The sequence below is a fragment of the Saccostrea cucullata genome, unplaced genomic scaffold, assembly GCF_032062105.1.
Source record: "Saccostrea cucullata isolate Sc308-1 unplaced genomic scaffold, CSIRO_AGI_Scuc_v1 ctg8319, whole genome shotgun sequence".
NCBI lineage: Eukaryota > Metazoa > Mollusca > Bivalvia > Ostreida > Ostreidae > Saccostrea > Saccostrea cuccullata.
Genome location: NW_026926631.1, coordinates 1 through 26,921, shown reverse-complemented (window position 1 = coordinate 26,921; position 26,921 = coordinate 1). Strand labels below are relative to the sequence as shown.

Here is a 26,921-nt window from a genome sequence, read left to right as displayed (position 1 = left end):
CCCTCCCATGTACTTGCATACAATTATACGGCAGTGTCAATTAAATATTACGTAATGTACAGAAAATATATTAATAAAATAGTGAAGAAGACATTAAATTCAAGTTATTGGCCCATAGAATATATGTTAACAATATTTTATTTAATTAGAGAATACATATTTTGTTGAGAAAATATTACTCTATCTGTCTTTTACTGCATACAAACTTCGTCACGTTGTAAGAAATGACGTCATATTGACAAGTGTATTGCGATCAGTGACTTGTTCATAACTTGTTATGTGGGATTTAACTAACGACGAAACAACACGCTGTAGTATTTTTATGTAGTTTGATGATTTCTTACTAGTTAAATTAGCAGATAAACTCATTTTCTGGTATTTTAAAGAAATGTTGTATGACGTATATTGTGATTGATGTCATAATCAAGTTTTCCCGTAAAAATTAGGTTCCGCCTCCTTTCTGTAACCTTCACTGTGCTGCGTTTCAACTACGCAAATACTCCTGTCTAAATCAAAAGATTTATTTACAATTTTTGTCACATACTTTTTCATAGATTTTTCTATAAACTGTCAAAATACTAGATATGACAAACAAATTACAAAAGAAAACATATAATTTACGTTTAAAAAGTAAATGAAATAGAGCGTAAATTTAAGCGAGTTATGTAATTGTTTTCTGCAATAGCTGCTTCCATTAATTCCAGTAATAACTAACGAAGAAAGACATCTTATGGTTTATATTTATATCTGTTAAAATAATCATTCAATGTAGGATTAAAAAGATTAATTATTGTATTAATGATGAGAACGTCTTTATACGTTTCATTGATTGAACAGCCACTGATGAAAAAATCTGTACCGGCAACATGCCAATTGTCGTTAATGCAGTGATTAACACAATGGGTTTTCTAAAGAAATAAAGAAGAAAATATTCAGTGGATGTAAATATATATACATTCTCGCTAAATTGCTATCAGTTTTACATAGAATATACATACATCCTTGCTAAATTGCTAACAGTTGAACATAGAATATTGCTCTTTAAAGCTAAAAACAAAAATATTGTATATTGCTACATAAGAAAGGGAAGATGACACTAGAAAAGTTAAATTTATCATGATTATCATAGCGCTTGGTTGTTAGATTTACATCAACGTCTTCTTTCAAGTAAATATCCTTGTAGGAAACAGATGAGTCAGACTCTGGTGTCTTTTCCTGGTATAAGTTTAATTCTTTTTCACTTGTCTCATTTTACAACCGATTGTCCTCTTTTTTTTTTATTTGTTCTCTTCTACGATAGGAGTTTCTTAGATAATGCTTTAAATCACAATGACTTAATGACACGATGACTTCGCAATGACTTAAATTTTCGAGTAATTACCCGAGACAACGAGCTTGCAAAATTTTAATTCTCGTGTATAAAAGTATTCCTTACGATTATAGAGAGGAAAAAAGTAGACCCCCACCCGTTTGTTTACTTTGTTACACCAATAACAAAAAAGTATTGTTATACGCACATATACAAAACGGTTTATATAAAAAAACGTAAACTGCCCTAAGTTTTGTTATACCGTATAAAATAAGTTGAAATAAGCATTATTCCTTATAATTTGATTTCAGTGCAAACAATGAGACAATGTTTTCCCAAGAATAAGACTTCCCATTGATTAAATCTTAAATGTAACTTCAAGCGGAGAAATAGGTTTTTTGACGTAACTAATTGTGACGTAGGCAAGTTATGTAATGTAAAATGGATAAAATCTTTTAGCCAATCAAATGACGTGTTACAAGTAAAATTAAATTATTTCAGAATAATATTTCGATATCGGATATCCTTAATTCAGAACTACGTTTTAATGTCGATTCTCCTTAATTAACAAAATATTAATTTTAATAGTACTGTGTTATTACTTATCTATTGTATAAGATGATGTTCATAGCAGAAATATAATCAACTGTTATCACCAACCATTTTCACTTTTTTCATTTGTGATTTATTATGACATAAATGGTATGTGCCTCTTCAGAATAGACGTGAATGAGGGGGGTGGGTGTCAGGGAATTGGATTCTGTTTTCCTTGGACATGGTAATCGTTTTATTTGAATTATCATAATTATTGGTAAATTTAAGCTTTTTTAGAAAATTTAAATATACAAGCCAATTAAATAAGAAAGATTCATTCAAAATCAAACGAAAAAAATATGCATAACGGACCTAGAAATTTAATTTTAATTCGGTATTTATATATAATTAACGTTTAGAATATGTCAATCCTGATGAAATTGTTTTCTCTCAGTTCACAAGCGACTGTTAACATGTTCATTCATCCGGGTTCCCTTCTAGGATGTGACCTTACTCTTCTCTTATCTCAGTTTAAAACCCACTGTTTTTTTATTTTTATCTCAGTTCACAAACAACTGAATTTCATAGTTATCTCAGATTACAACGCACTGTTTTTTTTTATATTTATCTCAGTATACAATCCACTGTTTTCATAATTTTCTCAGATAATAACCAAATGTTTTTATATCTATGTCAGTAAAGAACCCAATGTTTTCAAATTTATCTCAGATTACAACCCCCTGTTACATATTTATCCCAGTTAACAACCAATGATTTCATATTTATCTCAGTTTACAACCCACTGTTTCCATATCGATCTCATTTTATAACCCACTGTTTTCATATTTATCTCAGTTTCAATCCATTCGTTTCATATTAATCTCAGTTTACAACCCACTATTTTCATTTATATCTCAGTTTACAACCAACTGTTTTTATAATTATATCAGTTCAAAATATTTATTTCAGTTCACAACCCACTGTTTTTATTTTAATCTCAGATTACATCGCATTGTTTTCATATTTATCTCAGTTTACAACCCACTGTTTTCATATTAATCTCAGTTTACAACCCACTGTTTTCATATTTATCTCAGTTTACAACCCATTGCTTTCCTACTAGTATTTATCTATATTGGATTTTTTCAACGATGGGACTGACTTACGAAAATGAAAATATTGCCAATTGACTTTTTTTCTCTATTTTTTTTCTTTTTTTTTTTTTAGCAATTTTCTCTGTCGTTTTAATTTAAAGCTTTAATTTTTAACATTTCTTAGGTCTTTTTCTGAGCATCTGTAACCCCTGTTTTGAAGTAACCATCCCTTTAAGTTGTTTTTTTTTCTATTAATGAAGTTGTTCTTTTTTTCGTTATGGAATTTCTTCCTTATTCCTTTAAACAATATAAATCCTATATTACCTTACTGCTACTTATTTATAATTATTACAATTGAAAGTACAACCATTACTTAACAAAAATAGATTTAACAATTATTTCTTTTTTTTTTTGCAGGACTAAATGCAAAGAATTTAATATTAAATATTAAACAACATATTTTTTTTATAATTTTTGCTTTCTCCTCTTTCTAATCTATTTATAAGAAATATGGTCACCTTTGCATCTCGTTTTTGAAATAAAATCTTCGATAGTGTGACCAAACACTCAACAGAAAATATAATATGCTTTGCCAATGGTATTTTTAAAAAAAATCCTTTTTAAAACAATAAAAACGATAAGAGACTTGGCAAACATATATGCAAGCATGCATCCAAACCCTTCAAAAATAAACAAAACGAATTGTAATTTAGATATTCGTGCAAGTTAAGTACATTGAATTTTTTTTTCACTTAAAATATCTTCTTTCACTTTTTATATTAAAATAAAAATTTCACTTGTCAATAAGATAAAACATGCCTAATAGACATATTTTTGCGTCATTTGATGTCATAAAGCAATTTAAATTAATTGGGACACTTAACACCTCTCAAAACTATCAAAAATTAAAAAAAGATTATTCGTATCCACTACCTCATGAAAATTAATCTCAACGCAAAGATAGATTTGTTCTTTAAAGAGAATTGATTGACGTGGAATAGTGTGTACATTTTCTTTTGATAAAAGCTCTAGTAAGATAAATTGAATTAAGTTGCTGTTTCAAAAACACATATAAGAGAAAGAGAGAGAGAGACTGGGTTTGAAATGGTATTTTTGAAACGATTGTCGATTATTGAATAATTTTTTGAATGAATATCAATTATCAATTCACAACGTAATTTATTTGTGAACCTCATACACAAATTGCTTCAGGGAATAAAAAAAAAACGCTTTTAATTTCTTAAGAATTCAAACTCATATTGAGAAAGTATTAGAAATTTTAAATGTGTGATAATTGTACCTTCAACAGATTAATGTAAAGAATATAAATTAATTTGAAAGTCTCATTATACATATTATATACTGGGCAAAATAAGTTAGGGATCATATTTTTACACAAAAATAATTTTTTCATACCCATGAATTTATAGGACAACTAGGCTTAAGTAGTTTTAAAAACATGTCATTAACATGATTCGATACTTAAATCACACGTGTTTACTGAGTTTTGGGAAATATTAATCAAGAAAGTACGTGGCGTTTAAAAAAGTAAGTGGAACGATGGAAGCTTTAAAGTATCAAAGAGGGTTTTCTGTAGCAGGGATGGGGTAATCGTAATCAGTAATCGTAATCAGCTGTAATCGATTACAGTTTGCCAAGTAATCATAAGTAATCAGTAATCATCCATTTTTCTGATTACAAGTAATCGTAATTTAATCGATTACTCTGAAAAAAGTCCTGTAATCATGTTTACTTTTTGATTACTTTATGATTACAATTATTAAAAAAAAGTTCATGAAATAATGATTTTTGATGATATTCAGTGAGCAAAAGTTATAAAAATTATATTAAATGTACGACTTTTCTATAGGATCATTATTTGGCCAATTTTGCTGAGACGCACCGGACGGATTTCTACTCAAACAGTTGGAAACAGACTTCAGAAAGGAAATCTCCAGGCTTGCCGACCTGCCGCACGTCCTTTATTTAAATAAGAGTGCCGCAGAAATCGACTACAGTGGGTAACAGAACACAAAAATTTGGCAATAACGTCATTGGTGTTCTGTTCTATTCTCAGACGAGTCACGACTTTGTTTTGACTTCCATGATGACAGAAGACTTGATTGAATTGCAATTGTGGAAAGATATGCTGATTGTGTCATTTCTGAGCAATACAGAGTAAATGGAGGTTTGATGATGATTTGGGCAGGCATAAGTATTGACTACAAAACCGATCTGCACATTATTGAACGCAACCTGACAGGTTTAAAATACCGAAATGATATTCTTCATCCTATAGGTTGACGTATTACATGCATAATCGGGGATGATTTCATCTTAATGGACGATAATGATAGATCTCATAGTACAGCATTGCAGGAGGAATGGTAACAGATCCCTCAGGCTAGCTTTGAACAGCTGACATGAGTATGCGCTGCAGGGTCTTGCGGTGAGGTCATACAAAATACTGACAATCGCTCTAGTGAAGTAAATTGACTCTTCGGAAAAAATATCATTTTCAGGTCTAACCCCAGAATGATGAATTCTAAAGTGACCTTAATGAACAATTCGTATAGTGTGTTCAAACAAATTTATCACATCTAATGTTTAATTTTCACTTTTGAAATATAAAATATGATACTTAAATTAAAAATGCATTCTGTTTTCTATGATCCAGTAATTGTAAAACATATTTAATTTGATGATCCTTAACTCTTTTTTGTCCAGTATATATTGATTTATATATCTATTTCTGTTTGTTAAAGATGTAGTGGTCAAAAACAATATGTCCATTTTAAGTTTTAAAACTGGTATATACAATGTTTATAATGCCATCCACTACCAGTATTAGTCTGAGCTTGACCTATGACCATACATCCTGAATATTTTATTTTTTTCTTGACTGTCGTATAAAATGCGCTGCTGAACGTTAAGTGTTTCGGTAGAGTAATATATTAGGGAAACTTTTAACTTCCCAATTTTAGGGTATATAAACTACAGATTGTTTTAGGGAAGCTTATTTTCAGACAGCGTGAAGTAAAACCATGGCAGGAGTTTGGATGGTTATCTTCGTATACGTCTTGTTCTTTTGTGCGGCTAGTTGTCAGCAAATTTATTCCGATGACAAAAATGACTGCGACCGTAATGATCAGACGATTGAAATATTGAACGAAAAGATTGAGTACTTACGACAGGAGAACGCGAAACAGATAGATTCCTTAAAACAAGAAATCGCGCGGATTAAGAAAAATGAAACTAACATCCACGAAGATTTGAAGAATATACTGGAAACCATCAAGTCAGGTAACTCTCTCTCACTCTCTCTCTCTCTCTCTCTCTCTCTCTCTCTCTCTCTCTCTCTCTCTTAGAGTATATTACGGTTATTATCAAATCATGTATTTATGTTTTTCTTTCAGAGTTATATAAAAATTGTAAGAACCTCTATATCCATGGTAATACAGCATCTGGTGTTTATGAGATATACCCATTTGGCATTGAAAGCAAAGTCAGCGTCTTCTGTGACATGTTGACAGAAGGTGGAGGGTGGACAGTAAGATCTTTCTATCCTTCTTACCCTTCTGAATTTCTCTCTCTCTCTGATCTCTGTCTCCCTTTCTCTCACTCTCACTTTCTCTCTCTCCCTCCCTCTCTCTTTTCTCTCTCTCTCTTTTTAACTCAACCATAAATTTTAACTATTATTTCTTTAATAATTTATTAAACTTTGATTTTAAAACTGCAATCATTATTTTAGCTGAATTAACATTGAATTATTTTTATCCTTGTTTACAGGAGGATAATAAAATTCCGAAATAAATAATTTTATTACAAAGTAGAAAAAAAATTATAGATCATAATTTTGATAACAAAGTTTTTTTCAACTTTGAATAGTTGTTGGTATTAATATAATTAAAGAAGACTTATGTATGAATCTTTTGTGTTTAAATCATAACTTTAAAAAAAATTAACTTCACCACTTTCTTTAATAAACCCGACATAATTCACAAATCCTTAGGCTATCCAGAAACGTGTCAATGGGTCAGTCAGTTTCGATAGAACCTGGGCAGACTACAAGACGGGATTCGGGAATCCTAACGCATCCTACTGGATTGGTAAACTATATACAGTTATGGAATGACTACAGAGGACAAATTTATAGCTCCCCAGGGTTAAGATTCCAGATACAGAAATATTCCCTTCACCCTCGGGGAACCATTAATCTGCTATTTATATTGTACCCATTCTATAACTGTGAAATATTTTATTTTGTTTTAGGGGATGATAATTCTTCTGATTATTAACAGTTTAAATTCGCATTTAATTTTTTTAGCATTTAAAATGAAGTTTATAACAATTTATGTAAAATACAATATATAACGATTTCCCTACTTTAATTTCAAAACATGTATGTTCATTGCTGCATGCACTTCACAATTAGAAATTTCTGCATACCTTCATAATCGTATGTTGAATTATTTGACAACTGGAAATAAATATGTTTTGCTTTACTGATTCTTTATATATTACACGACGATAAAATATTTAAGGAAATGACGTTATCCATCAACTTACCAAGAGAGGGAACTCCTCCCTCTACGTATCTATCACACTGACTAATGGGACAAAACTCTATGAATTATACAACCAGTTCTCTGTTGCTGACGAAACCAGCAAATACAGACTTTTTCTTGGCGGACCAGCTACCGGGACCCTAGGTAGGTAAACTGAAAAAAGAATGTACGAATGACGACCTATATTAAGGAGAGAGAGGGAAAAAGAGTTTAATTTCTTGTGACAGATAGACAAATACCAACTCTTTCTCTGAGAATCAGCCCTATAGTTATGTAATTAATGGAGGGGGATGTGTGGATATCAATATTTTGAAAGTAAAATTTTCCTTGTATACTGAAAATCAAGAGTCCATACTTTAAGAGCCAATCAGTAATAAATTGCTAAAAGATTGAATATTTCCACGTCATAAACTCTACATGCGTACTTGTACGTAATGTTGTCAGATACATAACTCATACAGAGAAATCAATTAAGGTGTTAAACGATTATTGAATTAAAAAAAACACTTTCATTGGAAATGTAATTAATTACAGTCGATAACGAGGAGTTTTTGTAATTATCCCGCTTTTGTGCTGAAGATATAAATAGTAGATATAACAAAAGAAATACAACAATAAAGAAAGAAGTTAACTACACAAGTTGTATCTACGTGTAGTCGCACAAATTTGAAGAATTCTAATGATCAATGTGTTGATAAAATGGAAGAAAAGCTATAGTTTCCTGTTCTGTTAACTGAAAGAGGTGAACCCCCCCCCCCCTCCCCCCCAAAAAAAAGAAAAATATCAAACCTTTATTTTCTAATGTTATATCAATTTATTGGTTCATGAAATTATTGTTTCTTGATATGTAAGTATATAGGCATACCCATTTCAATGTTAAGTAAGGCTTCACATGAATGAAATAATAATTAACTTTATTGATGTCACCCGCGTGGCGCGGTGGTTGGAGCCGCGAACTAAGGAATCTTAAAGTTGCGGGTTCCAGTCCCACTGTAGGGTGTGCAGACTGATCCATCGGATGAGACCGTATAAATCAAGGTCCTGTGTCGTAGTAGATGCTGGTACAAAAAAACATAGCGAACCGCTCAATTGCCTTGTATAACTTGTATTATAAAACAGAATTTCTAGTTCTCAACCGGCAAGTGATGGCGTCAACATATGAGTGAAAAAATGCTCGAGAGGGACGCTAAACTACATACATTCAATCAACCAATCATTCTTTTATTTCTCTTGAGACTCTTAATATGTTCGTATACAGTCAAAAAAGAAATCAAATGACAACAGAAAAACAACGTTAAATACTAAATGAAAACAGTGTTAATCTTTTGTAATTGAAAGTAATGCAATTTAAAGTAATTCAAAAAAAAGTTTTTATTCTTGAATACTATAGATGCTTTAAGCTTTAATTGTTTAGTAAATAATAATGATCTAATCTGAAATAGGTGTTAAGGTTACATTTTTCTTTGATAATTTTACAGGAGACTCTATGTTTGACACAGGTAATTCTGCCGGTGATCTGTCTGGGATGTCCTTCAGTACCCCAGACAGAGATAACGACGGGTATAGTGGATATAAATCTACTGATCTATTTTAATCAAGTGTCCATGTATCTTTTTCTTTTGTAATTCTACAGGAGACTCTATGTTACACACCGGTTCTTCTCGTTTCTATCTGTCTGGGATGTCCTTCAGTACCCTGGACAGAGATAACGACAGGTGGAATTATAACTGTGCTACTTGGAGTGACCTTAGAGGGGGCTGGTGGTTTAACTACTGTCATCTTGCCTTCCTTAACGGTCCCTGGTCCCCGGGAGACTGGATCTACCCATGGTATCCTACAGTGACTAATGGTAAACAGATAAAAGAAACTCGGATGATGATCAAACCTACCTGACTTTTTATATCTTTATATACATACTTGTTCACGCATGATATGAAAAGTTATATACTTTTAGTGTAAGTGATGAAAATTTGATTGTTAGACATAAATGTTGGTATCGATGTTATATTACATAACAAATTTATAAATATAGTATGATTTTGTGTAATGAATTTAATGAAAAGTCCTAACATGTATTATGTTTAAAAATAGTTTTATACATGGAACCTTACTGTCACTACGCCTTCCTTAACGGTCCCTGGTCACCTGAAGGAGACTGGACCTTACCATGGTATCCTACAGTATGGAGTGGGACATCAGTGAAGGGGACCACCATGATGATCAGACGGAACTAGGTAAACATCATTACATCTTAATATCCATTTTTTTTTCTTTTTGTATCACTCTGAAATTTTCAGTTATAAAAATTGTTTTTTTTTTAATAGAAAAGATATGCTATCATACATTTATCTGTAAAGTATTGATTTAATTTTTTTTTTGACAGACGAAAGATCATCCATGGATAATGGAAACCCTCAAGAGATGATTTTAAATTAATTTTTATCGCTGAGTTTTTTTTTTTGATATTTAACATCAAGTAACAAACAGTAAAAGAAAGTGGTTGAACAGCTCTGTAAAGCGATACTGGATGTATTTAGTAAAAGATGTATTTTATATGTGTTGTAATAAATTTGAAAATAGAAAAATTTCGTTCTTTTTTTCCAAACACTGATGAATGGAGATAACTAGGCGGAGAATTAGGATTAAGATTACTTTATTGTTAAACCTATTACAATGGAACCTGTTTAATCCGACACATGCAATACTCTTTACTGTGATTTCAGCCATTTATTTCCATTTGTCATTTATAATTATCTCAATGATCTTTACACGCTGCAATACTACATCTTGTTTATTCCAATACATATATTTTTAATCTGTTCCCCGTGCATGTCGGATAAGACAAGTTTTATTGTAATAAAGATGTTAAGATATATTTTTTTTTGTGTGTGTGATTTTTTTATTTCAAAACACTCTAACACAGATCGGGGATTCAAAGGTTACATTTGTAATACGCGTTTTATTTTGACGTCACAAATCTTAAAAGCAAAATTTGAGATCATTTAAATGATCATTTAAATTCATTATTTATCCTAGAGATAATTTAAGTAAGTTAGAAAAAAAATCAAATTTGCAAAACAAGACAAGGAGTTAGAAAAAAAATGAGCACCGATTCATTATTTTTTGAAAGATGTTATCTTATATTTACAACTGCTTTTGCAAATAAAAAGCAAGCTAACATTAATCAATATGTTTGCTAAAACTTTTGTAATTATGAGACTACATCTTTAAAAAATGATTCAATATGTGTGACAAGTCATTCTCCTTTATGCAATGTGTATACGATGGTTTATATACTAGTATATCCAAAAATCTGATAGACTAGAACTTGAATTTTTTTATTAATCAATAGGAAAAGTTTTAGGAGCTAATGATAAAAATTCAAGAAAAGTTTGTGAAACAAAGAGGCTTATGATAAATGTTGTCGTTTGCGGGTCAAACACCAAGGTCAATATAAAAGTAGTTTTGCTACCAAAAGAAACGTTCCTAACAATGAGTCTACCTTCTAAAATAAAAACCATATAAGCAGCAACAGTTCAGTAATTATGACCAAAGTTAGAGATTTTCAAAAGTAGGTCAAACTGGACAAGGTCAAGGAGTCAATATTTATGATGCCCAAAAGAATTTCAGAAAGAATACACAGGTGAAATATAAAAGTCACGAAATCAATTATTCAAAAGTTATCACCAAAGTTTTTTCAAAAGGTGGTCAAAGTCTGATGTCAAAATAAAAGGATAAAAATATAAAAAGAAAATATTGGTATTCAAGAGAAGCTCTTACCGCAAGAAATGAACCCGTAAAATAGTTAACCCCTAGCACAAAATATTCAGTAAATACGACAAAAGTTTACGTTTTTGAAAAGTAGGTCAAATCCATAAGATCAAGGTTAAAGGTCATTACTTCTTGTACTCAAGAGAAGGTCTTATCAAAATATAAGCTTGAGGAGTATGATATCACTTGATTTAACCGTGTAGTAGCTATGGCTAAGAAAAAAATGAAAATTTCTTTAAAAGTGAGTCAAACATGAAGATCAAAGTCAAAAATACTTTTACCCTAGGAAAAGTTTTTACACGTTGAATACACCAGTGAAATATTAAAGCCATGGTTCATATGATCAAGGCTCAAATTCCAAATTCCACACTAACCGTCAAACTAAAGAAAAAAAACCTGTGAAATATGAAATCCGTAGCTCAAACCAATTAAAGGCTGTAGTCAGGGCTAATTGATTTCCCCAATTACAGATAAATTAGGAAAAAAATAAACAAACAGACAACTGGATCGACCGTCCTAGGAAAATATCTTTGCCCCTTATTTTTTGGATTACAGATAGAAATTTTAAAAACAACACTTTGTGCTAAAATGTATGTATGGTGAGAGGAGATCCCAGTCAGTTTCCTTGGGAAAATAACGAAACAATATAATGCACTGTCTGTCTTTGTGTACATGCTATTCATAGTTTATTTAAAACATGAGGATAAACCTAGATCTCTTCCGAGGAGACGAATATACAATCCGAGGATAAATCTAGATCTCTTCCGAGGAGAGGATTGTACGATCCGAGGTAAAATCTAGATGACTTCCGAGGAGACGAATATACGTTAACTTAAGAATACTCCATTTTATGATTTAGAACTTTATACACCATGCTTAATGAAATTATATAACAAAAGATAATGGTAGCAAATGTTTATTTAATTAAAAGAGAATGAATCATTATGTAACAGAACACTCTTCATGCTTCAAATAAAATGGAGAATCCTCACAAATAAAGGGAAGTTTTAGTCCGTCTTCTCCCGTATAGTACGTGTAGTTTCTCTCAGTCACCCAGCGCCACCTGCCGTCGTTATGATAAGTCAAAAGGAGGCCAAAGATTGGGTCAACTGCTGTCTCGCTCTCATCGTTAGGATTCCAGTTCTGATACGTCACTGGTGTCCAATTATCAAAAATGAGTCTTTCATTGTCGTCAAATGTCAAAACATTGGCACGAAATGCAAATGAACCGTTGAGATCAACTTCTACAGAAAAAGACAAGAAAAAAATTATATAATCTTCAAATTTGAAACACCATCGATACAATATGAGTTGTTGCGTTACATCCTGAATGCTCAAAAAATTATAAAATTTGATCTGCTGTATCCAAATTCAGTAGACATTTGAAGGGAAAGTATTCTTTTTTTTTGCGTCGTGGTATGTGTAACAATAGAATATTTTCTAACGAGCATAAGCAAACCTAGGCCAAACTTTATTTCAATTTGAATAACATAGGAATATAATGTTTATGGGTGAAATTAGAAATAAACAAGTTTGATACACTGTAGAAATATATTTTCCAGATTTAATGTGCAGGTTTTTTTAAGTTTAAAATCAGATTTGTAGAAAGCAAAAAAAAATCTAAATAACTTTTTAATCAAAGGTGTTAAAATATAATCTACATATTTCTTGATAAAAGAGTATCAAGTTTTTAATCAATTACATTGTAGAGAAATTTGACAAAAATATTTTTGTTATTGTATGCATTTGATAAAAATGAAAGCATGTTATGAATTAATTGTTTCCGTATATACCTAGGTGTATGGGGTTTACGTCTTTAATCCTTCCAAGAAACAACAACATGCAATAACAAGATGTGTTTGTGAAACTTTGATACCCCCGTATGGCAACATAGCGAAGGTTAAGGTTTCTCAAATGCAGATCACATATGTTGGTACATAAAGTAAGGCCTTTTCAAAAAATACAAATATGACATAGAAAACCCTTGCACAACCTGTTCAAAGGTAACGGCCAAGGTAAGCGTTTTTAAAGGTAGGATAACCTCCGATTTGTTTGTAAAAAGTAGGTCAAAAACCAAGGTCAGGGTCAAAGTGTTAAAAGGGTTGAAATCCAATGTAAGTGAAGTTTGGAAGACCTAAATCTTACAATTCGAATGTAATGGCCAGGTTAAGTTTATGATAAATAATATATTTAAAATATGATATTCCTAGAATCTACCATTGAAAAAATTAGTTTCAAAGTAAAAGTTAGATTTTTTGTGTAAAAATGTGTCAAACTCAAAGGTCAAGGTCAAAGGGTCAAAATTGTAATATCAAATGAAATTTATTGTCACAAGGATCAATAAGGTGAAATATGAAAGCCCTAGGCCTTACCGTTCAAAAGTTATGGCCAAGGTTAAAGTTTTTTTTTACAAGTACTAAAATCTCCAAGGTCAAAGTTGTTGGTATCCAATGAAAGGTCTCTTAACAAAAATATATATGTTAATTATATGTAAATTATAACAACCCTGGTATCCAATGTTCAAATGATATGGCCAAAGTAAAACTTTGGATTTTTATGTAAAACTGGGTCAAACTCCTAGGTCAAGGTCAAAATGTCAAGTTATGTGGTACCCTAGGAGAGGTCTTGTCACAAAAAATACACATGTGAAATATGATAGTCAAAGCTCCACTAAATCAAAAGCTATGGGCTGTATTAAAGTTTTCGCGTACAAACAGACAAACAGACAGAGAGACACACAAAGAGAGAGAGAGAGAGACAGACAGACAGACAGACAGAGGGATGGACACGACAAACACTATAAACCGCCGAAACTTTGTTCACGCGGGCATAAAAATGTTTTAATGACCACATTGTATATGGTCAAGTTATCTGATAAGTAGATTGTTTAAATACTCGGATGGAAACAAATAACCATGAAATGTATTGTTTCATTACCCGGATGTATGCGGTTTACGCCTAAAAACCTCCCATATCCATCCCCATACCAGATCAGAAGTTCTTCACCCGGTTCTACGTCACGTGACGTCATATAGAAGATGATGCCCTCGCACGTGATAGGAACGATATTTTCCTGTTGATATTTGGCGGGAGAATTAACGAATCGTAACCAGTTACTACAGGCCGGATCTTCTGCATCTATGTTGTAAGTACCGTTAGTCCCCTGCTTATCTACCTTTGAAAACAATAAGATCCTAATGGTTAAGAATGAATTTTAGTTCAGAATATGTTGTATATTTTATACTTGATGCAATCAGATCAACGTTGATCAAAATAACTTTAAGGTAATGAATATTTAGGGATTAAAAGAATCTAAAAAATAAAGCGTTGTGGGAGTGTTACATTAGCAATACTAGTCCCATACCGTGTAATCTGGTTTCCTCTAAAATTGAAAATTTTATCAGAAATCACTGAAGTGGATCAAAAATAAAAATTAATCTATAACTCATCAAAGTCATGCAACATACACAGAAGCTAGTCAAACGGATAAACAGGCGGACATGGAGGGGCGAAAGCAGAGGAAATTTTTAGTCCATCTGGTTTCAACGACAAGGAACTAGAAATATGTAACTAAAATATGCAACTGCGAATGGTTTTCATTTTGTTTGATTCTTTGTGTGATTTTACCTGCCATGAATAGAAATCATCTTTCTTGTCTACAGTGTGAACTAGATGCTGTCATGAGACAGTAATACCCGCACTATGGTGTTTGCCTTTAAATATACACTCATTCATATTGGACTTTCCAAGGAAGAAGTCAAAATAATTCTATAATTATCACCGTACATGTATTCGTCAAATTGAACATAAAATTTTCAGATGACCATATCAACTCTGAGCCTCACATATGTATTTTAAAATACTTAATTCATAACCAGTCTGAAATAACAGAATTTAATGAATGATTGAAGTAAATTACTTAATTAGATTCAAATAAATAATTTTCCCATAATTTGGAACTTTTTAAATTTACTTTCTCATCGACATAAAATATTATTTTAGTACAAAGCGTTTTTGATGAATTTATCAAAATGTGCAAACTGATTTTAGTATTTGGTCGGGATAAAAACCCATTGAATTGAAAATACAACCCGATTAATTTGTCAATGCCTACCCCCCCCCCCCCCCCACACACACACACTCTCTCTCTCTCTCACTCTCACATTTTTTAAAAAACATAGTTTAGTTTATTATGATAGTTTGAAATTTGTTCTTGAACTAAACAGTTTTATTTTCTACATTCACATTGGGTTTGCCTCACCCATTATCATATTTATAGATATCACCTCTCGGCACACCTCGGCCAATTCATACTGGCAACGGAATCAGCAAAGGTTTGTCGAATGAGATTATTTAGCACATGTATGCTGACGATGCAGTGTTGTCAGTTAAAATCATTTGTGTTTTAATTGCATTATATGGATTATATTTCATGAATTCGTTGTCACGACCTATGACATTCGGTAAGTACAAGATTTAGTATAGATTGCATGAAAATAAATAAATGCAAATGGTTAGGTTGAAGTTCAAAAAGGGTCAACATGGTCAAAGATCATCGCATGCCACAGTCGACAAATTTCACATTGTCAAGTTATCTCCCGTTGCGGACATTCAGTATATGACAGACGCAGATCCAAATTTTTTTTTTCAGAAAGGGGGGGGGGGTGTCACACCTCAGTCAAAAAAATCAGCCCAAGATTTCCTGAGATGGAAATAAAAAATAATAATAAAAACAATGATGGTGGAGTCCCTGTTTTCTAAGGGGGAGGATGTCCAAAGTCATTTTTATTCTCTACAGTACATATATAGTCTTATTTAAATAACTGCTAATTCCAGGGGGGGGGGGGTCTGATCTCCCCAGCCACTGACTCCCTGTACCTGAAATGACAATTGATCTTATGACTCCATAATAGTAGAAAATTTTTTCATTTGACTATTTATACATATTTTGTTTCCTATGTTCATGTATTTTTGTCTGTCCACTGAAACTTTAACCTTGCCCATATTTTTTAAGTGGATTGGGCTATACACATGGCTTCAATATTTCATAGGTAAATTTCTTTTGGCAAAACCTTTTAATGGGTACCACCAATTTTGACCTCTTGATCTCTTGACCTTGGAGTTGACCCAATTTTACAAGAAAAATACCTTGAACTTGGCGTAAGTTTTGAACAGGTGGTGCTAGGACTTTCATGCTCTTACATGTGTAATCATTGTGAACTTTCAACAGGTATAATTATTTTTGGCCTAGACCTTAGAGTTGAATCCAATTTAACTTTAACCTTGGCAATGACTTTTGAACAGGTGAGGAAGTTTTAGGGATTTCTCCCTTTTTTCACATGTGTATTCCTTGTGACAAGACTTTCCCTTTGATACCAACAATTTAGACCCTTTGACCTTGACCTTGGAGTTTGACTTACATTTGAGAAACTTCAACCTTTGCCAAAAGCTGCCATAACAGTTGCTGTCACAACAAAAAACAAATTACTAAAAAAATACAGTATACATGTACATATTTTATATTCAACATATATACATCTGGTCATATCTCTAGTTCTCCCTTGAATGAGACATGGTGATATAAATTTTAAAAAATAATTATAAGAGTTGAAAAGGTTGTGCATATTGAAATATACTAAGCTCTGCGGATGAATTAGATATACCAGTTTAGCTTTATTTTGCTACCCAAAGCACCTTGATTAACTATTTATAAGCATACTGTTTTCTGAAATGTACTGATTTCTGTTGTCCATCTGTTTATCTGCAAACTTTTCTCATTAACTTCTTAAGAACCACTGGGCTAATTTCAACCAATTTACATTTAAATATGCAGGGTACTTTTTAAGTGCACTATGGAGATCCCGGGTGTATATTGTTTTTGTCCTGTCTGTTTGTCTGTTTGTCTGTTTATCTGTTTGTCTGTTTGTCAACTTTAACCTTGGCCATAACTTTTGAACAATAAGGGATAGAGACTTCATATTTGGTAAGCATACTCCACTAAGAAAGTCCTTTCAAATGATCTCAAGGTCAATGACCTTGTGACCTTGACTAAGACTTATATGCTAAAAATAGCTTTTTCCACTGTTTGTCATAACTTTTGAACCATAGGAGATAGGGACTTCATATTTGGTATGCATACTCCACTTATAGAGTCCTTTCAAATGACATCAAGGTCAATGATCTTGTGACCTTGACTGTGACCTATATGCTAAAAATAGCTTTTTACACTTTTTGCAATAACTTCTGAACCATCAGAGATAAGGACTTCATATTTGGTATGCATACTCCACCGATTAAGTTCTTTCAAATGACACCATGGTCAATGACTTTGTGACCTTGACTGTGACCTATATTCTAAAAATAGCTTTTTCCACTGTTTGTCATAACTTTTGAACCATAGGATATAGGGACTTCATATTTGGTATGCATACTCCACCGATAAAGTACTTTCAAACGACGGCAAGGTCAATGATCTTGTGACCTTGACTGTGACCTATATGCTAAAATAGCTTTTTCCACTTTTTGCCATAATTTTTGAACCATAAGAGATAGGGACTTCATATTTAGTACTGCATACTCCACTGATTATGTTCTTTCGAATGACACCATGGTCAATGACCTTGTGACCTTGACTGTGATCAATATGCTAAAAGAAGATTTTTTTAACTTTGTTGCCGCCGGGCACGTAGTGTTTCACAAAAACATCTTGTTCCAACATAAATCTTCTTCTCAAGAACAGCAAAGACATTTATTGTTCCCATTTTTGCTAAAGGTAGGGTACATTAAATCTCATTTGTTTGTCAATCTGCCCATCTGTCACAATAAATTTAACCTTGGTCATCATGGTCGAATATTTTGAATGAGAAGAGATAGGACTTTTATATTAAACATTTGTATTAGTATTAAATGGGACAATACCATTCTACATACACTATGATTTTCATTACCCATGATCTTGAAGTTTGACCTAATTTCCTTAAAAAAATCAATTGCTTTGAATTGATCATTTTGAAAGATAAATGAAAGGGCATTCATTTTACCTGTGATAAGACCTTCCAAAATGTATCATGACTTTTTGACTCTGTGACCTTGACCTTGAAGTTTAACTTAGTTTTCATTAATGTTGTATTTCCTTTTCATTGAGAAGAGATTTGACTTTCACATTTCAAGTGAACATTACCCATAACAAGAGGCTCCCAACATGCTATGATTTTTTACCCCTTGACCTTGATGTTTTAACAAAATTTCAAAAGAGTGAACTCTCCCAAAAAATGATAAGACCACTGTTTAAAACAAAAAGGAGTTAGGGAAGACTGGGCTTTTTCCATAAAAAACGTCATTTTTAACTCCTCATTTGACCCCCCGGGGCAAAATAAAAATTCCGAAACCTAACTGCACATCTACATGACCCAACCAACCATCTCCCAAAGATGATTAGGATGCTGAATAAAATGTAAGAGGAGTTCAGGGAAGATGGGGCTTTTTCCATAAAAAACATCATATTTCTACCCTTATTTGACCCCCCGGGGCAAAATCAAAATTCCGAAACCTAACTGCACATCTGCATGACCCCACCAACCATCTCCCCTAAAAGATGATTAGGCTGCTGAATAAAATGTAAGAGGAGTTCAGGGAAGATGGAGATTTTTGCATAAAAAACGTCATTTTTTCGACCCCAATTTGATCCCCCCGGGCAAAATCAAAATTCCAAAACCTTACTGCACATCTACATGACCCCACCAACCATCTCCCGAAAGATGAAGAGGCTGCTGAATAATATGTAAGAGGAGTTCAGGGAAGACTGGGCTTTTTGCATAAAAAACATCATTTTTCGACCCCCATTTGAACCCCCAGGGCAAAATCAAAATTCCAAAACCTTACTGCAAATCTACATGACACCACAAACAATATCCCAAAAGCTGTTTAGGCTACTGAGTAAAATGTAGAAGGAGTTCAGGGCAGACGGGGCTTTTTGGACAAAAAAACGTCATTTTTCGACCCCCATTTGACCCCCCCGGGGCAAAATCGAAATTCCAAAACCTTACTGCACATCTACATGACCCCACCAACCATCTCCCAAAAGCTGGTTAGGCTACTGAGTAAAATGTAAGAGGAGTTCAGGGAAGACGGAGCGTTTTGCTTAAAATGTCATTTTCGACCCCCATTTGACCCCTGGGGCAAAATCAAAATTCCGAAAGCTTACTGCACATCTACATGACCCCACCAACCATCTCCCAAAAGCTGGTTAGGCTACTGAGTAAAATGTAGAAGGAGTTCAGGGAAGACGGGGCTTTTTGGACAAAAAACATCATTTTCGACCCCCATTTGACCCCCAGGGCAAAATCGAAATTCCAAAACCTTACTGCACATCTACATGACCCCACAAACCATCTCCCAAAAGATGATTAAGCTACTGTGTAAAATGTAGGAGGAGTTCAGGGAAGAAAAGTGTGACAGACGGAGCAATGGCAAACCACTCAACATGGTAACAACAATATACCCGAACTTTCTTTAGAAAGTGCGGGTATAATAAAGTCCCTCATATACACCGAGGATCGTGAACTTCGGAACAAAGGTCTCCGCCCATGCGCCCATCCCCGCTCCCGGAAGTGACGAAGATTTGATGGCGAATCCTGAGGGCGTGGTCAGATTAGCTCTCTGGTGAGGCGGGGAACCTAGAGGAATCTTACATGTACAAGATAATACGAAGGACACGAAACAGAGGTCAAGGACACATGATTTTAAGTATAATATTAACTACTTGCATGATTTATCTAACTACTAATATAACATTTAGACAACAGCAAGGTCTATGAAACTCTACTTAAGGGAAACTTAATGGTAGAGGTCTAGCATTAAGGAAGCTCCAAACACCGCACATTAAAGAGTTCCTTATGCCACCTATCATAGACCTTTGGTCTACAAACCAGTTTAGTGTATTTTTGTGTTGAAGTATTGCCTGTATAGATATTTAAGATGCGACATTTTTGGCATTCTAATATGTATCGTGAAACAAACTTTAAACGATGCATTTTTTTTATTTTGCTGTACATACCTTAGCATTAGGAATGTGTTTATATTTAGAACTTTGTACACCATGCTTTATGAAATCTGCACAAACTGAGGAGAGAAAATAAATACACTTAGAATATTGTTCTTACTTTGCAAGCATATTTTTCCCCTGATATAAAATGAATTTAAAACTTTATAAGACAAAATATTAAAAAAAAACCAAAACATGGTTAAAACAATATCTTTTTAGCATAACAAACGTTTAAAGTGTCTATCCATGGAAGCACTCTGACAATTTAAGTGTGTATTATCACCGTCTTTATTTGAGAGGTAGACTTTTATCAAACTTATCATTACATGTAAATAAGGCATTTTACTAGTATCTGATTCACTTTTATCTGTATTTCCTTTACTTTTAGAGACATTTTCTGATAAAAATCTAATTTATGATTAAAATATGTACAAACTGACAGACAAGGACATTTCATTTGATCCTTTTCTTTAAAAAAATACAGCAACAAACACTCATTATAGTAAGAGTTATCTCTCCTATCAGGCTGTTGGTGAACATTAATGCTTACAGTTTTTCTTCTCGGCCTCGATGTCCCATTCCTTTTGAGCAATCTTATAGAGTTCCTGTTAATGTAATAGAATTACTGTTAAAATAATGGAGTTCCTGTTAATGTAATAGTATTCCAATAAATGTAACAGAGTTCCAATGATAGTAAGAGAGTTCCAATGATAATAATAGAGTTCCTGATATTGTAATATAGTTTCTGTTAATGTAATAGAGTTCCTGTTAATGTAATAGAGTTCCTGTTAATGTAATAGTGTTCCTGTAATAGAATTACTTTTATTGTAATAGAGTTATTGTTGATGTGATAGAGTTCCTCTTCATTTAATAGAGTTCGTGTAATAGAATTCCCTTTATTGTAATAGAGTTTTTGTTGATGTAATAGAGTTCCTGTTCATTTATAGAGTTCGTGTAATAGAATTCCGTTTATTGTAATAGAGTTTTTGTTGATGTAATAGAGTTCCTGTTCCTATTATTGTTATAGAGTTCTTGTTCATGTAATCGAGTTCCTGTTCGTGTCATAGAATTTCTTTCATTGTAAGAGTCCCATTTATTGTAATAGAGTTCCTGTTAATGAAAACGAGTTCCAGTAAATATGATAAAGTTCCTGTTAATATAATAAATTTCTGTTGATGTGGTAGAATGATGCAGGTTTAGCCCGTTAGAAGACTGTGGCAGAGATAAAGGAAAAGTTGAACAGATAAACCAGAGAACCACAGATTCTTGTACAGAAGTCAATTTACTTTCGAGTGGACTACGTTTCTGCAGCTGGTGAATTCAGAGCAAAAGCATTTCTGAGAATTTAATGAAAAACACGTTTATCCTTAAAATATATTCAAGGTCAGCTCTCTCTCTCTCTCTCTCTCTCTCTCTCTCTCTCTCTCTCTCTCTCTCTCTCTCTCTCTCTCTCTCTCTCTCTCTCTCTCTCTCTCTCTCTCTCTCTCTCTCACATTTCTTTCTTGATATATGTTGAAAAAATTCATCTCTGAAGCGACAAAAAATATATTATTTTATTTCCAGTATAAACTTGTCTATAAGTAATTTCCAAGCAATTTTCCTCTTACATATGTGTTTAATGGTTATGTAACCTTAGATCTACACGGCAATTTAATGCATGTTATCGTCTCAGCAGTAAGTAATTCAGGAGTGTTAACATAAATTAGATTTTAAACCTAGACACTATTATACGGTTCAGGTTGTAAGATAAATAGTTTTTTTTATATATAAATTTAATTCATTGTATATATGACGTCTCGACTACAGCAGCCAGAAATTAACAAATAAAAATCTTCGTTTTCTGGGTTTTTTTTTAACTTACATCCACTACTGATCTCTTACTTTCAATATATTTGGTGAGTACTTTTTCTTTCTCCTCCGAATCTAGGACGACCATGTGAGCCCCCTGCTGATGACAAAAGTCACTAGAATTCAACATGGACGTCGGTTCTTTGTGGAAGGAGAAACACCAACCACTCACATTGACAAATCCCGGGGAGCATCTCAAGACATCGGATCCGGAAATTCCAGGGTAACATTTCAAAGGTTCCGAATTAATGGCGATCAAAACTGTCATATGATATATATTATATAAAAGTATTATTGTTTTCAAGATTATGTTTTTAACTTTAAGATATTGCCGCTCCCACAATTTTATGTTTTCACATTTTATAAAGAGTCATGTAATTATATAAAGTTTCATGTACTTCAATACATAAAATCAAGCCATGGTAAATACGATACAATTGCAGTAATAATATTTAAGGAATCAAGCTTATTTTTAACCTATGATACACAATAATACATAACTTCAGGCAATTTGCGCGTAGTCCTACATTTTGATATAGAGTAAAACATAGGTTGAAATATGCTTCATTCTGTATCATTTAATTTCAGTCTAGACGATAAGATATGTTTTCTCCCCCCAAAAAATGGTTTCAGACTGAGCATATATTAAAAGTAACGTAAATACGTTTGACATATGACTGCCGTCATGAGAAAAGGGCCCTTATCTTTTGACGTCACAATGCTCAAAAAACGACGTCAAAGTTGCGGTATTGTAAACACGGAAGTAAAAAATATTGTCAACTGCGTTTCGTGATTTAGAAACAAAATTGGATTTCAAAGTGTAACAAAAATTTGAAAATTGATACGAACATTTTTAATGGGTATATAGTGTGATATTATTACTATTTAATACGTGAATTCATTCATAATTCTTGATGTTGATATACGCGACATTGGACATGCACATTGCTATAAGGAACTGCGATTTAAACGATGTCTATTTCTGATTAAATTAAAGATGCAGCAAATTTGTTTTTTAGAATTTCCGAATGCTTAAATTTGATTTTATTTTAAGAAGTCTTCATATTAAAAGGTATATTCCATACACATGTCATTGTACTCTTTTTCAGAGAGAGAAAATATATATACCACAATTTAAAATATATTTAGTCATTTTAATTTTAATCCATAGTGTATCATACTGATGTACCCCGACAGCCAGCCTATTGTGAATTTTCGATTTTAAAATGTGTGTTAAAAAGGGAGGGGGGGATAAATAAACAAGCCAAAAAAAATCTTCGAATAATAAGACAACCGGTTAAAGTTCAAGATGAAAAACATAATTTCTCTTTGACTGGATATATATTCTGGTAACATTGGAAATCCAATATTAAACCTTCTACATCAACAATAAATAATTCTATACTAAATCTACAGTAGGGGAATATGCTAAGGGAAAAAAAAGAAAAAAATACGGATGCCATAAATTTTGCTAAAAATAGATTTTGTTTCATAAACTAATTTAAAATGATCCAATAAATACATGTTTCAATTTTCTTCAATTATTCCGATGAAATGAATGAATTAAATTGAAACTGAATTGCAATGTTTAGGAATTAAATACAGCTTCAATTTTTAAGACTTTTCCCAAAAAAACATCATTCCCAGTTCTGAAGAAATTAACCATATTACATCGTCAGTGATATTATGAATGAGGATATTTATAAACCAGAAACAACCCACTATAAATTAATTGAAAAGATGAAGCTGAAGAAGTGAAGCTTTTCGGGGAAAAAAACGGCAGACAGGAGAGTTACAGTGCTACCCATGGTAAATGCTATATTTATTGCGCACAAAAGTTGCGCTTATTTCTGGATTAATTATTCCAAATTCTTACCTCAATCGCGAAAAGGATATTTAGCTTTTTTCAATGGGTGGCACAGTACTTCTCTGTCAAAATATTTTCTTCGGAGAGCTACAGTGACTCTAAGGAAAGGAATTAATAAACAAACTCAAATATTTCTGCATTGAAAGAAAAATACTTTCTATATTTCAGTCACACGCAAAACGCAAGTAGCATCGGGGAGGGGGGCTACATTGAAAGTCCGGTTGCCCCCCCCCCCCCCCACACACACACATTTTTTGTTGCAGCATAGTCAAATTAGTGCACACAATAGGCCAAAAGGCAGTGTATTATGTTATGAAAAATTGATACTGCAAGAAGTCTGAACCTTATCACATCCCAACGGCGAAATAGGATTCGAGTTTGGACAATCCCCACTTTTTGGTTGACAGGTTTTTTTTTTTAAGGTAAAATTGAATTTCTATTCTGGCTGTCCTCCACCCTCTTATCAAATGATGAAACGTCACTTAGTTGTGTGTGTGTTGAGGGGGGGGGGGGGCAACTCATATCGATATATCGAGAAAGTAGTATGTTTTGAATTAGTACCTAAGAAAAAATGGATAAGAGCGGTAGATTATTACTTAATCGCATCGCCTCATACAAAAAACATAAACGTGTGTTGGACGTAATATTTCATTATTGTTTAAGACAATCGCATCGAAATGGGAAAAGCATATATAAGGTGTCATATTAGCCAATGTAACGGGGGAAGATGAATAGATGACCTTTCCTGGCCGTAAAAACTTTTTTTGCTTGTCAAGAAATGTTTGGTATAAAGTTGAAAGTGCCCACAACTTTAAAATATAGCTGTTAGCCCCCCCCCCCAATGAAATGGCTTCCTACGGGCCTTCCTTTATTGCGTAAAAATATATCAATTCACTTTCAAATAGATTTCTTCAAAATTTTAATGGAACCATAATTTCGCAAAGAAAATTAAAACACCGTTTAGCGTGCACGTATTAAAAAAAGAGACAAGAAGAGCACAATTAAGCATCTCTTACATGTATTAAAATATACAATATACATAAATCATTTTTTTTTGAGATCATACATGTAGTAGCGGTCGTTGTAAAAAAAAAATATACAAATGTTATATCAAGTTAAACAGGGTAAAGGTGCCTCCATTTTTTTAAGGTGTATGTGCAGAAATATTTGTGACTGATTTTAATTGTGATTTATTCAAAAAAAGAAAAAAAAAGAAGTTAAGAGTTTCATTTTTAGGTATAAGTTCAAAGAAAGTTTCAATTTAAAGGTACGGTATATAAACCATTTATAAGACAATCCTATGAAATCACTAGCTTCTTTATTATGTTTTTACTCCATAACTAGTACAAGCGAAGAAAATGATTTGTATAAACAATTGAAGCTAAGTGCTTTATATAAACAAAATATTTTTTTTAAAAAGTAAACTTAAAAAAAATCCGCTTGCATGGAAGTAGCGAACATGAATTCAATCCCTGCACTCTTAACTTATTATTATATAACGGAATACTCATTTTTAACAGGTTTATATATCTTAAATTTGGGTATATCTGCATTTTTTCTGAAAATATATGGTGTTTTGATCCTATCGTAATAATTATAGGAATAAAAGTTACGTGTGTGTGTGTGTGATAGTGAGTGAATGATGAATTTTGATGACTGATAAGAAAATTATTTTCTTTTTAATATCTGGATCGAAGTGCCTTTTTTTGCGAGGGGATGCCCCGTTTTGCGCGTGGTGTCCTTCTGGGATTCTCTCTCTCTCTCTCACTCTCTTTTAATGTTTAAGTGTTACAAGTGCTGTAATATATATTATAAATTGAATTAGATTATTTTATAGCAAAAGAATAATTTGTGTAGATTTAAAGAAATATAACTTTTGTTCCTACTGAAATATTAAAAACCGTTCTTAGATTTTGTCTAGATCCCCCCCCCCCCCCCCCCCCTTTACGATATTTCTAGATCTGCTCTAAAATGGTATGAAAATAGTAATAACATACGAAATCCTTTTGAAATAGTCACATACTTGTCGCCTGAAGAGAAAAAAATATTTTCTCGTTTATTATTCTTGAAACGATTGAGGTTGTTTAAACAGCGTTATTTAAGAATTTTTGGAAATTGAATTAGACGCAGTCGACGTCATTACGTTTTCAGTGAGTAACGTCAAAGTTGTTTTGGTTTGCTTTACTAAAATGCTTGTAAAATAGTGAATAAGTGAGATATTTTCAAAATTTGGGTATATTTGCATTAAAAAGTGCCGGCTATCAAAATTTACCAAAAAGTCAATTACCTAAAAATGCGACCTTAAGGGCCCTTTTCTCGTGACGGCAGTCATATAATATCGTGTGACGTAGGCAACTTATGTTAGAGGATATAAAATAAATTCTTTATCCAATCAAATAACGCGTTACATCTAGAATTAAATTATTAGTGTTTGGTATTCTGGAGAACTGAATTCTCCTCCTTTTTACGGCAGAGGAATTCTTTGCTTCAGAAAAAAAATCCTAACAGAGTCAAAACCTCGATTTACAACAAATTCAAAAGTAAAAGACTCCTCCCCTTTTCTGTCTTTTACATTAATCTTAACAATTTGGAAGGTAGGCTTTTATTTATTTTACCTGTAACAATCCAACACAGTAGGGATACTGCTACAATCGGAAGGCCTCTTGACATTACGTTGAAAAAAATGCATTGGGTATTTCTACAACAGAAAATAAGTAAATTATTAAATACAAGGGAGAGGATTTCAGTCAATTTCTTTAAAAGAAGAAAAATTCAAACCAATCTATTTTTGTGTAAACATGATGACATAAAGAGAGGGAGATAATTCTATTCTTGTCTTTTCTTTAACAAGTTTAAATCGCCCGCGCAGCGCAGTGGATATAGCATC

General features: G+C 32.7%; 2 protein-coding genes across 2 annotated transcripts; one reads left to right on the top strand and one right to left on the bottom strand.

Annotated features, from left to right (window-relative positions):
- The first annotated feature begins 5,872 nt into the window (after window positions 1-5,872).
- Window positions 5,873-9,586, top strand: LOC134272270 (fibrinogen-like protein A). Its single transcript, XM_062754516.1, has 4 exons — window positions 5,873-6,487; window positions 6,950-7,046; window positions 7,482-7,649; window positions 9,139-9,586. The coding sequence occupies exons 1-4, from the start codon at window positions 6,461-6,463 to the stop codon at window positions 9,396-9,398; spliced, it is 552 nt and encodes a 183-aa protein (XP_062610500.1). The 5' UTR covers window positions 5,873-6,460; the 3' UTR covers window positions 9,399-9,586.
- A 2,602-nt stretch (window positions 9,587-12,188) lies between these two features.
- On the bottom strand, window positions 12,189-22,435 carry LOC134272269 (histone-lysine N-methyltransferase PRDM9-like). Its single transcript, XM_062754514.1, has 8 exons — window positions 22,201-22,435; window positions 21,813-21,847; window positions 20,870-20,924; window positions 20,332-20,396; window positions 19,799-19,961; window positions 14,904-14,932; window positions 14,214-14,451; window positions 12,189-12,520 (listed from the first exon to the last, which is right to left on the bottom strand). The coding sequence occupies exons 1-8, from the start codon at window positions 22,433-22,435 to the stop codon at window positions 12,219-12,221; spliced, it is 1,122 nt and encodes a 373-aa protein (XP_062610498.1). The 3' UTR covers window positions 12,189-12,218.
- Window positions 22,436-26,921: the final 4,486 nt, after the last annotated feature.